This window comes from Pollachius pollachius (assembly GCF_949987615.1).
Source record: "Pollachius pollachius genome assembly, chromosome: 20".
In the NCBI taxonomy this organism is placed as follows: Eukaryota; Metazoa; Chordata; class Actinopteri; order Gadiformes; family Gadidae; genus Pollachius; species Pollachius pollachius.
The window spans coordinates 4622862-4639325 of NC_136953.1; the positions used below are offsets into that span (position 1 = coordinate 4622862).

The 16464-nt window shown below is 43.5% G+C and overlaps 1 protein-coding gene across 1 annotated transcript; it reads right to left on the bottom strand.

Moving 5' to 3' along the window:
* Positions 1–3305: 3305 nt before the first annotated feature.
* On the bottom strand, positions 3306–10533 carry LOC307091120 (cornifelin homolog). Its single transcript, XM_079757995.1, has 4 exons — positions 10429–10533; positions 6965–7102; positions 4162–4319; positions 3306–3884 (listed from the first exon to the last, which is right to left on the bottom strand). The coding sequence occupies exons 2-4, from the start codon at positions 7098–7100 to the stop codon at positions 3702–3704; spliced, it is 477 nt and encodes a 158-aa protein (XP_079614121.1). The 5' UTR covers positions 7101–7102; positions 10429–10533; the 3' UTR covers positions 3306–3701.
* Between the last annotated feature and the right edge of the window lie 5931 nt (positions 10534–16464).

Consider the following 16464-nt stretch of genomic DNA (forward strand, 5'->3'; position numbering starts at 1 on the left):
TCAGCTTCTAGTCCAATCACTGGTCATCTCCCGCCTCGACTACTGCAACTCGCTCCTGGCTGGACTCCCTGCCTCTGCGATTAAACCCTTGCAGCGCATCCAGAATGCGGCAGCGCGCCTCGTGTTCAACCTACCAAAGTTCTCACATGTAACCCCCCTCTTCCGAGACCTCCACTGGCTCCCTGTAATAGCTCGCATCAGATTCAAGATGATGGTACTGGCATACAAGGCAGTCGATGGAACTGCCCCTGCCTACCTCCAAGCATTAGTAAAGCCACACACCCCAGCTCTATCCCTCCGCTCAACTACCTCAGCTGGACGTCTGGTACCGCCATCGCTAAGAGCAAGCAAAGGTCGATCAGCAAAGTCACAACTTTTCTCTGTTTTGGGACCTGTTGCGTTCTTCTTCAAGGAAAGTAGTCTAATCAGGATCGCTTTGAACTCACTTTATTTACTTAAGTATTTCGGTATGGTAACTACGAAGCAGAAGGAGGGGAATTGTATTACGCACGTGCGGAGCGACAAACAGCAATCCTCTCTACCTATCTCTCTCTATGGCTTGCCGGATGTTTCTCAAAATCCTCGGGCTTCAATTCTTGCTTTTATACTGAGTATGCGTGGCCTATAAAACGCACCGGTTTCGCTATTCTCACCTTTCTAAAGGTGCTCTATGGCTGAAATAGTTATTGCAGCTTATGTGTCCTGCCCCTTGTGGCTATGTATAGTAATTACAGCTTATGTGTTTAAAATACGTAACAGACCTCAGTGGTGGAACGAGCTCCCTACCGATGTCAGGACTGCAGAGTCGCTTACCAGCTTCCGCAAAAGATTCAAAACTCACCTGTTCAGAGTTCATCTCGACTCTGCATAGAAACCAATGCACAGCCACCTTTGAATGTTGTACGTCCTGGCACTTGTACATTGCACTTATTCAAGGTACTTAATTGTCTAGCATCTACAGTAGCTGCTATCGCTGCTTTACACGGGGAATGGGTTAGCCTAGCGATTGTAATACTTGCACTTGGTTCTATGAACGTCTTTACTGTACCGACAGCGATATATTGTTTCACTTCTTATGACAAATGTACTTATTGTAACAAATGCACTTATTGTAAGTCGCTTTGGATAAAAGCGTCTGCTAAATGCCCTAAATGTTAATGTAAATGTAATGTTTTTTCGTGTGTTCTCATCAGTTACCACCTCCTCAGTGGATGCCAGCATACACTCCTTGACCGTCTCTGAGTCTGTAAACGGCTTTTTCTTTTTGCCCAATATCCATGCCACTCGTAATGATGCCGCAGTTGCTCTCTCTTGATCCGTACAGGCCCGAAACAAAATGCGACGTCTTTGCTCATAACAAGATGTAAGGCCCGTTATCTTCTGCCTCCGAGCAGCAGAGCCCGGTGGGAAAATAGCATCAAAATTAGCATGGGTTATCTTGAGATGCCTTCTCAAATAATATTCTACTCGTTACAGATTAAGCACACAGGATTCGCATCAACGGCAATAAACGCATATTTCTCTGTCCATTCATTGTTGAACTGCCTGTTCTCTGAGTCAACTTTACTTTTTTTTTAAGGTAGAGAGAGACATTTTTAAATCAAACTTCGTGCTTGGCTTGAAAGAAAGTCAGAGCGGTCAGAGCGCGGCAAAAGAGCGCGGCACTAGAGCGCGAATGGGCCTCTTTGATTGGTCATGTGTGGTCCCCCAAAATATATGTCCGGCCAAAACAGGTAGATATTCTACGTGTTTTGCCACCGGCTTAATTGGGTGCATACTGCCTCCTACTGCAAGAAAGAATGTAAAATTAACCATAGTATTTTTTTTTTGTTTCCGGATATTTTTTTTCATTACCCATATGTAATAACTACACTTCACTCCAAGGGCCGGTACAAAATCCCTCAGGGGCCGGACCCGGCCCTGGGGCCGCCAATTGAAAAGCCCTGCTATAAACTCTCTGTCCAACCGTTTCAGCTTCGGTCCTAACGCTGTTCGTGATTAAACTGAGGCCTCCTGCACTAAATCTACTCCTAAATGCGGTAGTTGACCAATAACTGACGGACGGTTAGGGCCGTAGCTACCATTGAGGACACCGAGGTCATGTCCTCGGTATTTTTCCTTAAGTTTCGTTTCTGTGATAACGGCGCATAGGGTAATTAAAACGTGTTGATCCGCTGGTCCACCACTAGGTGGCATACAACTGCTATTGACAATACGACTTCATTCTCCAGATGTGGATCTGATGCGGAAGTGATGAGAGATTCACTGCCATGTATAAACAAGCAGTGGAGATGGCCAGTACCATTGGTGTTACCCCAACGAAGAAGAGGATGACCGTGAAGCAGCAACATGCAATTTTATCCTAATATTAAATACATCCTTTGCATTTACCCCACATTGCCAGTGACCAAATTCTTGTGTGAGAGGTATTTTTTCAGCTCTACGCAGCCTCAAAACCTGGTTAAGATCCGGTATGGGGGATGAGAAGCTTTCTGGCTTCTGCTGGATCCCATTAGATTCCTCCAGAGATGGGCTGCATCTGGCCAAAGAAGAATTGTCACTTGTTTTGATAAGAGGTAAGACTTATTGTAAGCTATGTTATTACTGTACTTATTGTTACCTATATGCATTCTTTATTTATCATCAGTTTTGAGTAAACTGAATTGGTATGGGTTAAATGTGTATCCAAGGAATTCTTCATTGCAGAACAGAAGCCTGAGCAGGATCTCCACCTTTATGATCTCTTTGTCTCTCACTCAGTCATTCACCATAGTCTACCAACACTTAATGTATATAGATACAGATCATCTTAGTTGTAGTTTTTTGTGATGCAGAAACACCACACACACACACATACACGCACACATACACACACACACAGTTATACTTACAGTTTTTATTTATTTTATGATTACAGCAACACACTCATACAAAGACACACACTAAACAGTTTTGCCTAAAATAAATGTTTCATCAGCAACACGGTTCTGTGTATGTGTGGGTTTTTTTTTTTTTTTTTTTTGGGGGGGGGGGGTGGTTTGGGGGAATAATTTTGTAATGTGATGCAAAGCTAAAAGTTATAGTACTAGTGAATGTATGTTTTTTATTTGTGTAATGGATTGGGTCCGTACCGTACCTTTTATATAATTTTAAATTGTTCTATTTTCTTTCATCTTAAGCTGAGCTAGCCTACTAACATATACAAACATTTATTGAAACATCTATTAAGTAATGTATACAAATATGTATGTTAGATTAAATATAAAGAAAGTAACGTGAGTCAGAATTTTCATGCATTCATGGTGTAACAAAATATTTTTGGACAAACTTTTATTATACATGCAGGCAACGCTCTAAACTTTACATCAACAGTGTTGACTACACATCAACAGCAAATACTTTCAAAAGAACACACACAAACACACGCACATACACACACACAGACACACAAAAACACACACAAACCAACACTCAAGTTTTAACCAAGTCATCTTGCAAAGCCTTGAGCGGCACATTTCTTGGGTGGGCTCAAACCCGCAACCATAACGTCATGCCCCACCGGCTATAAGCTAAAATTTTCCAACAAAGCTCCACAGCAATACAATTGCACACCTTAGTATCAAGTATAAAGCATACATTTATTCTCAAAACCTGATCCCATACGGTAATGCGTATAAAAATAAAGCCTTGGATCCTGCCTATTATTGTGGGGGACCGTAGACTTGGACAGGGTAATATGCCGGAGGATTCGAGGTGACCTGCACAGTGGTGGAGGAGATGACCTGTGTGTGACGACACCGGCGTTCCTTGAGTTCCCGTGCCAGCTGACAGTATGAGCACGTGCCGCAAAACGTGACGATACAGCAGTCTTCAAAAATGGAGCCCTGCAGTGGGCGGGAGGCGGTGGGGAATAGAAAGGACGCACACAAATTATTGATTCAATAATAATTAATTAATATTGTCTTTGATTTCATGGATAAACCCTATTTATTCTGTTAAGGAAAGTTTGAGTGAGTGAGGGTGAATGAGTGTGTATCACCCCTTTTCCAACCATAGGGGTTGTAAGAAAAAATGACTGTTATTGTGATCTTTTGGATAAAAACAAAGGAAATCAGGTGAGTGGTTGTTGTTGCATCGTAATTATTGTTGGGGCCCACGTGCCTTTATGCGGTAGCGCTCTCTCACGGAGATCCGGAGGCCCAGGGCCACGGCTGGCACTATGCCGCTCATCGACTCCAGCAGGGGGAGACACAGACCCTCGCCGTGGTCCGCGCTGACCTGACACGCCAGGCCGCACGGGAAACAATACCCAAGGCAGCCTGCACGGTGCGCCACAGTTGAGACGGGTATTATTTTGACACAGCACGGTTGAATACTTGATTCTGATTGATCAACCGTTCCCCACGGGCATGCATTACTTTTCAATACCGGGACCCCTCTCCCTTTAAAAATGTCAAAATCCTACATTCAAATCAGAACTACACACCAGATGTTGTTTGAAAACCCTAAAACACTATTCTCAAAGCACAGCGGGAGAATATTTGAGCTGATTGTTAGTAACTGAGGTACAAGCAGAGTAAAGCACAGAGACTCTCTCTACCACCTCAGTGTTGGTCAGCCACTTCCACTTCAGCAGTTTATTCATTACTGAGGGGACAAGATAGACCAGTTTGGGTGTTTGACTCCAAGCCCAAAGGTTCTTGGTTCGAGCCCCGACATCCACAGTCAACCTGTAGTCATCCCTGAGCAAGTGTCAAGTTAATGGCTTGTCAAGTAGACAAGCCTTTCACATAGACCTCTGAAGAGTCTTGCCTCCGAGGCTCCGGTTCCATCGGTCAAATGTCTTGTTGTCGGTGCTATTAAAGTAGTTAACTATTATGACGAAGCATTCATGGCACCGACAATCCAAAACCCAAGTGGAATCTAGGTGGGAAAAGTGTGTAGTTCAAAACGTGAGCAGCTTTTACTTCTTCGCCACCTACAGTTTGTTATGTACGATCATAGGCGTCGATTACGCCGGGGACGCGTCCCCACCAGTTTTCGGAAAGATTCATTTTGTCCCCCCCAGAAAAAGAAAAAAAGAAAAAAATAAAAAATAAAAATTAAAAATTATGTTGGTTATGGTATATATGTTATCAATATTGTAATTGGTTTTTGACAAAATATTGGTTTGAAGTGTGCGGTTGCCTGGTACCATGGTTGGTACTTGGTACAAATAATATGGATGATTTACGACCATCTAGTGGGGAGTCTGCAAACTGATAACGACGTCATCGAAGTGAAAATAAAATAAATCATCCGTACTGTTATAAATTCAAAATTAATTTAAATAGGAAAGCTAAACGTTAAAGCACATAGGGCAAAACACTCCGGTAGTACTAGGCATGCTAGCCAACAGTGTGTAGCACTGGTAGAGGCTAGCTAGCTAAAAAAAACTCAAGAATGACATATTTCTAGAATAATATTAATTTAGCTGAGCTCATAAGACACTAGCACACTTACTGTGCATGTCAGCTTCAACTGCTTAGCTTTAAAAAAAAAAGCTCTGATGTCCTGTCCACTCCTTTTTGACATTATGCTGTATAATTAACTAGGTAGGATGAGAGAATGTCGGGCTCTGGTTGTATCGCTATCTCGTCTTTTTTCAGTCGTGACTAGATGCCCCCTCTGCAGCACCGTAGTGGTGGATTATTTTTGTATGAGGCGCCAGCCTGGCTTGGACAATGAATGAGATATTAATACCAATACTCTATGGCTGGTATGCAATGATGAGGCATCAGACCGTCAATTAATTTTAGCCTGAATACATAGGAAAAAAACACCAGACCGTTAGTACCACGGATGGACAGTATCAGAGCGAAAACCTGTTGAACTAAATGGATGTGGTTAGGCAGCAGGCATGCAGGCAACCCCGCGAGATACATCTGCAGACCACTGGCACATTAATAAAGGTAAGATGCGATATTTATTGCTTAAGATTTGCTGGTACTTTGGCAAGATCATTTTTTGCCCTCATGTGGTCAGCTGTTTTAACTTGAAATAGTACTACTAGCCATAGCCTCCAAGTAGCTTAACTTAAATTATCCAGTGTTTGCGTTCTTACGATGTTGGGTATAGACTAGTGGATATTACGATAGTGGAGTCGATGGAGTCAGTCTCTTGTTGACTCAAAGTGACTTTTGGTCATTCGCTTTGCTTGAATTCTGGAATAATTGTGTCTGTGTGGTTGGGGGGGGGGGGGGGGGGGGGGGGGAGTGCATGGGTTGCGGTCAGAATGCCCTGTAGATTGGATGGATGTGTGTTGTGAATTGAGAACAGCCAGCTCATGATGTGATATATAGCGTTCAGCTATAATTATTTTTAGCTTTTTCAATCTTTTTGTAGTGCTATGTGTAGCTACACGTTTGCCCCTTCTGAACTTAAACACGTAGGTAATAAGCTCCTCTTTGTTTATGTTGGTATAGCTCATGCCATGTCACGTCAACATTGAGTGCATCATGGAGCAGAACATAGTGGGTCATCATGTCCAATGCTTTTTGAAAACGCTTTCTTCATAAAACGTGTCAGACATCATTTTTTTGTATAAATTTTATATTAGTAAGCTACATGGGTATCCCGTCTTTCAGAACCTTTCATGACCTGCGCTAAAGAAAAATAAGGTGCATCCTCAATGTACCCAGCACTTCTGAAAAAGCACAACAGATTGCGACTCTGTCCCCACCACATTTCAAACCAAACTGACGCCAATGTGTACGATCATTCAAAACCCCCATGTTATTTCCATAGACATTTGTCAGATGGAACCAGGAGCCTAGGAGGCGGGACTTATTCTTCAGAGGTCTATTGCAAGTCACAAATATAAGAATCCGATTGGCCGAGACGTTTAGAGTAAGCTTTCTCATTGGTGGACTGCAGACACTTGGGATGGTACATTGAGTCAGTAGCAATAGAAACAGATACCCACATATCTCCATGTCGTCAAAGCAGCTGAACAAGCTGGATGACCACACCTCCCTCCCCGGCTCTAAAGTCGAGGTCACCACACCCGTGGTCACCACACTGGGCTGGTTGGTCATCACCTGTGGGTGGATCATCGCCATGGCTACGGACGGACAGACACAGAGAAATAGAAAGATGATAAGAGAGCGATAGAGAGATGGAAAACATGGGAAGAGAGAGTATGAGAGTGTTTTACCACAAGGTGTAATGAGAGTCGTCTTTAGATATGAAACCAAAACTGTGGTTTGAGTTTCAGAGGAAATAAGGCTTTTCGAAAGTTGGCCCAGATGGTTGAATAGGGAACCTATGAATTGTGGGTTTCTTGTTTACCTGCTAGGTACTGTTTTCTGTGAACAGATTGGTACTGTCATAACACCACACAAAAACCGTGTCCTGTTTGTAACTACCATCTTTAACTGAAAGTACAGCTTGAGTGTTTCTGGGGAATATATTACAATGAACCAAATAGGTACTAAAACCCGCCAACCAACCAATGTCTTCAGGTTACTGAGTAAGAAATAAGGTAACAGAGGCTGACAAATTGCTTCGTACCATTTAGATCTTTGTAAAGTAGTAATGGGGTGCCGTTTGTAAGCTTTTACTGCTGAAAAGGGTGCCTCACTTAACCTACATTTTGCTTAATTTTTTCCCAGATTTCGGTAATAAACACCCCTCCAAACTACACTGCCAAAATACACATGTCACTTTTTCCACGTATATTAGAATTATAGTTTAAATCTTAAATCTAAATGTTTTAGATATCTAACCTATTTCCCGCTTAGAGGGCTAGACACCCAAGACGCATTCACTTCCGTGAAGATGAGAAAAAAAACAGCGAGCGAAGACAAATCTACACACAAATCTACAAATCAAAACGAAATTTCGATATCGTTTATACTTTATTCAGAATAACATTTTTACTTTCATATCAGCTGCGTTTTGAGTTGGTCCCATTGAAGCCGTCTGGCCAGCCTCTGACACACAAGACATCGTAACTAAATCATTGCTCAACCATTTACCTTCGTTCAAAAAATATAACAAATCTACACACTCGTATCTTCAATGATATCTAAACTGAATTTCAATATAATTTATGCTTTCTTCAAAAATCACAGTTTAAGTTTTATATTGGCTTCGTTTCAGTTGGTCTCGTTGATTTACGTTGACGGTGGAGGTGAGGACGTTCAGCAGTGTTGCCAGATTGGGCGTTTTTTTACAGACCTATTGGCCTAAGTTTTGAGGACGTTCAGGCAGTGTTGCCAGATTGGGCGGTTTTCCCACCCTATTGGGCTACTTTTAACAACATAAGATTTCGGCGCATGCGCATATCATAACACATTCGAAGACAGAAACAATGAACATATAACTGTATTGATAAGAAATTACTGTACATTAGAGTGATATGTTGAAATTATGATCAATAGCCTAATTATGACATTATTAAGTAAAAATACATGGTGACTTGTTCAAGACTTGAAAAAGTTTGGGACTTGGACTTGGACTCGACTTGGCTTTGGTGTGACTTTGACTTGGACTCGACTTGCCTTTCCCCGTCTTGACTTGGGACTCGACTCGGACTTGACTGCTAAGACTTGGGACTTGCCAAACAGTGGCTTTGTCCCATCTCTGCCATATAGGGTACATAAAATATAAATGATTGCCTTTCTTCCTTTGGGTGCCAAATGTCTTGGTGGCTTGAGTTGTAAACATTGAGACTCAACTTCAAAACACATACTGATACCATCCGTTCCAAGTGCCAACAGAGTCTCCTTTTCCTTCACAAACTCTGCAAACTCCAGGTCCACCAATCCATTCTGACAGCATTCTACAGATGCTTCATTGAATCCATTATCACCTTTAACATCACTTCCTGGTTTGGAGCACTGTCCAACAGTCATAGGAATCCACTAAACAGAATCATCAAACTGAGCAGCAAAATAATTGGACAACAGCAGGAATCACTCATCAACATATACAACAAAAGGACTAAGCAAAAAACAACACAAATCACCTTGGACATCACACACACTCTACACAGCCAGTGTTCCCTCCTGCCCTCAGGCCACAGATACAGAGCCCTACAGCAGGGGGGCCCAAATTCTTCCCAGTGGAGGGCCAAAATGTAATCGTGGGGAGGCTCGTGGGCCAAAATTTAAATTTTTCAGTATATTTAGTCAAATATGTGGGAGGCGGCTGAACAGGATAGGAGCTCAACAGCGCCACCCTACCATCAATGTATCACAATGTTATTCTAGGGTCAGGAATGGAAGTGCACCAATTAATAATATTCAATGACAGCGAGCGCAGATTCCGAGCGCTGATGGCGGAAAACAATAATATATACAGTGGGTAAGGTGCGGGCCAAGTAAAATCGGTCGCGGGCCACGTTTGGCCCGCGGGCCCCAAATCGGGCAGCCCTGCCCTACAGTAAGGACAAACAGAGCCTTGTCAAGCTTTGTCCCGGCATCCATAAGACTTTTGAATGGTTAAACCCCTCTTTGAACTGTCTCCTCTCGTTATAATACCTGGAATCTTTTAAAATTATTTATTTATTTCTCCTCCCCCTTTATCTGCCATGTCTAGTGTGGGCTGATGGTGTGTTTGTGCGCGTGCGTGCGTGTTTTTGTTTATTGTATGTACTGTTGGGTATGGACAAACCCTGCTGCTCCTCCACATCTGACGTTCCTAACGGTAGAGATCTTTGAATTGAATTGAGACTAATGTTATTTGCCTCATATTGGTCAAGCTAATATTGTTTCTGCGGTCATGGCTTTAGATCATTGTGATGGGTGTCTCTGTAAGGACTGTGTCTGTGTGACACAGTCCCACAGACACATCTCATGGGCTCGGCCTCTCAGGTGGTTTGGATATTAGACAGCAGGCAACAAATGTTCAGATAACTTCTACCACTTTCATGTCTCGTGCATTTATTAATTTATTTCTGAAACCCTGTGAATTCTGCTGCTGCCCGTCTTTGCCAGAAGGCTTTTTTTAAAGACATTCATTTAAAAAGTTAAATAAAAAAGTTAAATAAAAAAGTTAAATAAAAAAAATGAATTATGAGTCAGGTGATAACAAAAGTACTTTTAGGAAACTGAAGGTGCTTGACTTTTGTCGTTGACTGCATTTACACTTTTTGAAAAAACAACATTCAACAAAACATTTTACATTCTTTACGTAAATTATTAATCTCAGATCCATGTTCATCGAAAATAAGATTGGGCGATTCTAGGGAAAAACAATATTTAATTTATATTGATAATCATAATTTCAAATGGAAGCATTTGAACTAGCCTTAAGCATACACTTAGAATAAACAATGCAAACTAACTAAAATAATTGCTAAATAATATTTAACCTTGACAATATGAAACACCAAACACAGGAATGAACTACTCCAAATAATATTGATAAAAAATTGTGACAAACCTGCTTTTGAACGGAGCAAATGTCAGCCTTAATGTGGAGATGCAGCTTAGATTGAACAAGCAACTATTTATGCTACCCAGAACATTCATCCCCAGAGTCTATAGCTCTCAGGATGTGGGTACCCACCCTCACACATGCTTTTTAGGCTAACACACACACACACACACACACACACACACACACACGAGTCTTGTTGTAGTTGCTGGTTTGTGTTACAGGTATACGAAACAAGCTTGGTTCTTTCTTCTGCAACACATTTATTTCCTGTTGGAAATATAAACAGTTCACATAAGAGATGCGGTCTCTTTAGCATAGTGTATATTCATTGGCTATACTTCATGTACTGTCCTACTTCGGAGCTACTGGCCCATATCATCTAATCTAATACATATCAAAACACATGCTCTCAATAACAGCACATCTTATAATACACATTAATCATGTACACTTGCAATAGACCTGCTACTCTGTATCTCTCCTACAGTTAGTCTAACTACCCATGCTAGGCACCTAAATACATGTTCACTTTACTATTACAGGGCCCACAGGTAAGTATAAGCATGTAACCTCAATGATGAAAATGCTGTCTCTTCTAAGTGTAGAATTACCTCTTCAAACATACTGTGAGTAAAGGTAAACATAAATGCATGAACTCAAATGACCTAGAGCAGGTGTTTTCAAATTGGGTGAATGTGAGCCTCCCCTTAGAGTAGGTAAGGACAGCCGAGCCCCCCCCCTCAAAAATAAATATATATATTCCCATCCGCCTGACCTAACACGCCTCTTCAGTAAATGCCACCTTTTGTGTGTTGCAAGCAATGATGACTTTCAATAACTAATCAAATGTAAATTTTTTAATATTGTATTTGAAGAAATTTTATTTCCACAACTATTTTAAAAGTGAATTCATTATCGATTCTTTGCAACAGCAAATAATTTCCAACTTCATGCAGGCCTAATTGAGGCTACTTTAAAATCACTGAACATCAGTAGGCCTATCCACAAGTCAAAAAAACAAAGCTACAACCAATGACACCCGACGGCTGAAATCGGCAAACCTGCTTTTGAACGGAGCAAATGTCAGCCTTAATGTGGAGATGCAGCTTAGATTGAACAAGCAACTATTTATGCTACCCAGAACATTCATCCCCAGAGTCTATAGCTCTCAGGATGTGGGTACCCACCCTCACACATGCTTTTTAGGCTAACACACACACACACACACACACACACACACACGAGTCTTGTTGTAGTTGCTGGTTTGTGTTACAGGTATACGAAACAAGCTTGGTTCTTTCTTCTGCAACACATTTATTTCCTGTTGGAAATATAAACAGTTCACATAAGAGATGCGGTCTCTTTAGCATAGTGTATATTCATTGGCTATACTTCATGTACTGTCCTACTTCGGAGCTACTGGCCCATATCATCTAATCTAATACATATCAAAACACATGCTCTCAATAACAGCACATCTTATAATACACATTAATCATGTACACTTGCAATAGACCTGCTACTCTGTATCTCTCCTACAGTTAGTCTAACTACCCATGCTAGGCACCTAAATACATGTTCACTTTACTATTACAGGGCCCACAGGTAAGTATAAGCATGTAACCTCAATGATGAAAATGCTGTCTCTTCTAAGTGTAGAATTACCTCTTCAAACATACTGTGAGTAAAGGTAAACATAAATGCATGAACTCAAATGACCTAGAGCAGGTGTTTTCAAATTGGGTGAATGTGAGCCTCCCCTTAGAGTAGGTAAGGACAGCCGAGCCCCCCCCCTCAAAAATAAATATATATATTCCCATCCGCCTGACCTAACACGCCTCTTCAGTAAATGCCACCTTTTGTGTGTTGCAAGCAATGATGACTTTCAATAACTAATCAAATGTAAATTTTTTAATATTGTATTTGAAGAAATTTTATTTCCACAACTATTTTAAAAGTGAATTCATTATCGATTCTTTGCAACAGCAAATAATTTCCAACTTCATGCAGGCCTAATTGAGGCTACTTTAAAATCACTGAACATCAGTAGGCCTATCCACAAGTCAAAAAAACAAAGCTACAACCAATGACACCCGACGGCTGAAATCGGCGCTGTGTGTCTGGGCCTTAAGGGCACATTTGAAGGAGATGCACATCGTCTCGAAAGAAATCAGCACAATGGACAGCTCTCTGATCAATGAACGACAACGGCATGTTATGAGATCGAACAGATTCACATATTTTCATCAAATTTGTTAACGATTTCAGCCACATAAAACCACAGATTTAAACCACAAACAAAATGCGCCATGCTCACATCATTTGCACTACGAGCAGCATCAACCCTATGGCCCAACCAATTTATGCATTCAAGACACAACTTTGACCTTCAATGTAATCGTCCATATTAGTGATAACAATAAGGCCTCGCTTTTGATGGCAGAGGTGTTCGATGCGGGGCTGCCCTGCAGAGAGAAATAAACGCAAGTCGTCCTCCACCTGCAGCCTTGATCTGTATTTGTTTTTAATCAGGGTCAGTGCGGAAAACCCACACTCACACAAGTAGGTTGAGGTGAAGGGGATTAGGACTTTCATAGCCTTTGTGGAGATCTGGGGGAACTCGCTCTCCACAGAACCAGAAACGCATTCAGGATCATATTTCCTATGTTTTTTCTCCTCCCGTAATGCTGACTTCTGGTGACTTGGGACAAGGAAACGATGCATTTTAAAACTAATACAAGCACGCACAATTACCGATATCAATAGAGCTGCATACAGATGTGTATCTTTTCTTTGCGTGTTGCGTGTCGCGCCTCCCCTGTGGCTATTTGGTGACCCCCAGGGGAGGCGCGCCTCACCTATTGAAAACCGCTGACCTAGAGCATTACAATAACATTACTCCAGACGGAATAACTAAAAACTCTCTTTTAAGTGTAGAATAAACTCTTTAAACATACTGTAAATAAAGGTAAACATAAATGCATAACTGTCGTGGCGGGGAGGAAATCCCCAACAGCTATTGGCCTTAGCATTAGCATGCTAGCGGGGATTTGCTCGGCCCCGTTCATCAATATCCACGGCTTATTCCGTCTCCCGACACATTTACCAAGTTCATCGTGCTTCAAAACAGTCTGTCATCCCTCCCATGCCCCAACCATACATAGCTACAAACAGTTATTACACTTGTATTGCCCCACACAGCACATGACTAGCTTAATATTTTGCCGTGTCATTGCTATCGGCGCCCGCAATCATAAATACTGGCTAGTCCACATACACAATCATCAACACGCTTAGCCACGGTCAACTTCAATGTTTCCTATTAATGTCACAGGGGAAAGTCTCAGTTCTACTAAAACATTTCACTAGTGTGTATCACAGCATACCTGTTGGAAATATAAGCAGTTCACATTAGAGATCTCTTTAGCGTAGTGTACATTCATTGGCTATACTTCATGTACTGTCCTACTTCGGCGCTACTGGTGTCAGTCACCGATGCCCAGCCAACTGTAAGACCTTGAGCGCCCTCTGCTGGTGAAGACGAGTTTGCCCAGCAAATAATGTAACCCATTCAAACTACGTTGTGATATATTATAAGACAGAACCTGTGTTTAGCTTGTTGACTTTGGCGTAAATATTGAAAGGGGGGCAAATCATCCTATGTCTTTTAATACACAGTGCCACATTTGCAACAACATCCTGTATCACTGCAAAAATTTCAAAGTACTTGCAGAGAACAAATCACTGTATTGTAGTGGACATTATGGAAACAATTCCCCATACTGTGTGTTACATTTATTTCCCTTGATATATATTCCCTTATTATCCTTGTTTTGCTTATCATCAGTCGTGCGTTCTGCACGACATGTTATTGTGTTCCAATATAAGGGACGCTGTCTCTTTAAGGAAGCGGACCTGTTTTGGTTGTGATGACAACGGCGCGGTTTGTTTATTCCGGTTTGGTGAGCAACAATAAATGACACGCCGTTGCGTTGTCAACGTGAGAAATCTCTTCTTTCATCAAATCACAATTTCCACACTGGTGACCCCGACGTTTGTCTGCTGGACGCATTCCAGTGACACACCGAACAACTATGTCGACGAATGCTGTTTCATTGAAACTCCCGGAGTTCTGGGAGTCGTCGGCTTCTGCTTGGTTCGCGCAGACTGAGGCACAGTTCGCGTTGCGTGAAATTACCGCGGACACCACCAAATACTACTATGTAGTGTCGGCCCTCGGCAGTTCAACAGCAACAAGAGTGGTTAGTCTCCTGAAACATCCCCCTGCAGAGAATAAGTATACAGCACTCAAGGCTCACCTGCTGAAGACTTTTGAACTTTCTGATGCTGAGAGGGCTAGCCGGCTATTTTCTCTGCAAGGCTTGGGCGACAGCAAACCGTCTGAACTTATGGACAGGATGTTGGATCTGCTTGGAGAGCACAGGCCTGATTTCCTCTTCGTCCAGCTCTTCCTGCGTCAACTCCCGTCTCAGGTACGGGCTGCTTTGGCCAACACTGCCATCACTGATTGCCGCGCGCTGGCAGAGGAGGCTGACAGGTTTTTTCTGGCTGTTCAACACCCTGGCATGACTGCTGCTGCGCTCCATCCTGCGTACGCCATTGCAACCAACTCGGCCCAAGTCCCTCACACCGCCGCCCCGCTCCCTGGTGACTCAGCGCTCACTGCAGTGGCTACAGTTTCGCACCGGCAACGTTCTGACACAAGCCTGTGTTTTTACCACGCTAAATTCGGCTCCAGGGCCAAGAAATGCCTACCACCTTGCAGCTTCAGGGGGACGGGAAACGCCAGGGCCGGCGCTCAGTAGTGGCTTTGAGTGTCGGCCGCACTGGCAGGCTGCTGTTCATCCAGGACACCATCTCCGGGCGCCGTTTCCTGTGTGACACCGGCGCACAGAGGAGCATTCTGCCTGCATTACCACTGGACATCCTGGCGGATGGATTTGGCCCCCCCCTGGAGGCTGCTAATGGTAGCCCCATACGCACTTATGGCACTCGACACGTTGCACTATGTTTTGGCGGTCAGCGGTTTAGCTGGGACTTTATCACAGCCAAAGTGGCTGTCCCCCTCCTGGGTGCGGACTTTCTATGCGCTTATGGGCTGCTGGTGGATGTCAAAAACCGTCGTTTGATTGACGCCACCACGTTTTCTTCATACACCTGCGCTCTCAGTGGTTTGGACTCCATCAGACTGTCTAGCGTGCTCTCGCAGGCCGACGAGTTTCATCGCCTGCTCGCAGAGTTTCCAGTGCTCACACAGCCCACCTTTTCTTCATCTAAGGCCAAGCATGGAGTGGAGCACCACATCGCCACCAATGGCCCGCCTGTCTACGCCCGGGCACGACGACTAGACCCAGCCAAGCTGGTCATTGCCAGGGCTGAGTTTGACAGCATGGAACGCCTTGGCATCATCCGCCGCTCCAGCAGCCCGTGGGCTTCGCCTCTCCACATGGTTCCAAAGCCCGCCGGCGGGTGGCGCCCCTGCGGCGATTACCGCAGGCTTAACGACGCTACAACGCCAGATCGCTATCCAGTGCCTCATATCCAGGATTTTTCAGCACACCTGGCTGGCAAAGTTCTTTTTTCGAAGGTGGACCTCGTCCGTGGATACCACCAGGTTCCTGTCCAACAGCTCGATGTGCCCAAAACAGCAGTGATCACCCCTTTTGGACTGTTTGAGTTCTTGAGGATGCCTTTCGGCCTGAAAAACGCCGCCCAGTCATTCCAGCGCCTCATGGACTCTGTACTACGTGATCTGCCTTTCCTGTTTGTGTACCTGGACGACATCCTCGTGGCCAGTACCTCCAAAACCGAACACCTGGCCCACCTGCGGATCCTCTTCGAGCGTCTCAGCCAGCACGGACTTATCATCAACCCAGCTAAGTGCCAGTTTGGGTTGACCACCATCGACTTCCTGGGACATCGAGTCACCAAGGGCGGGGCCGTGCCACTCCCATCTAAGGTTGACGCGATCTCGAACTTCCCACGGCCCGTCACAGTGAGGTCCCTGCAGGAGTTCCT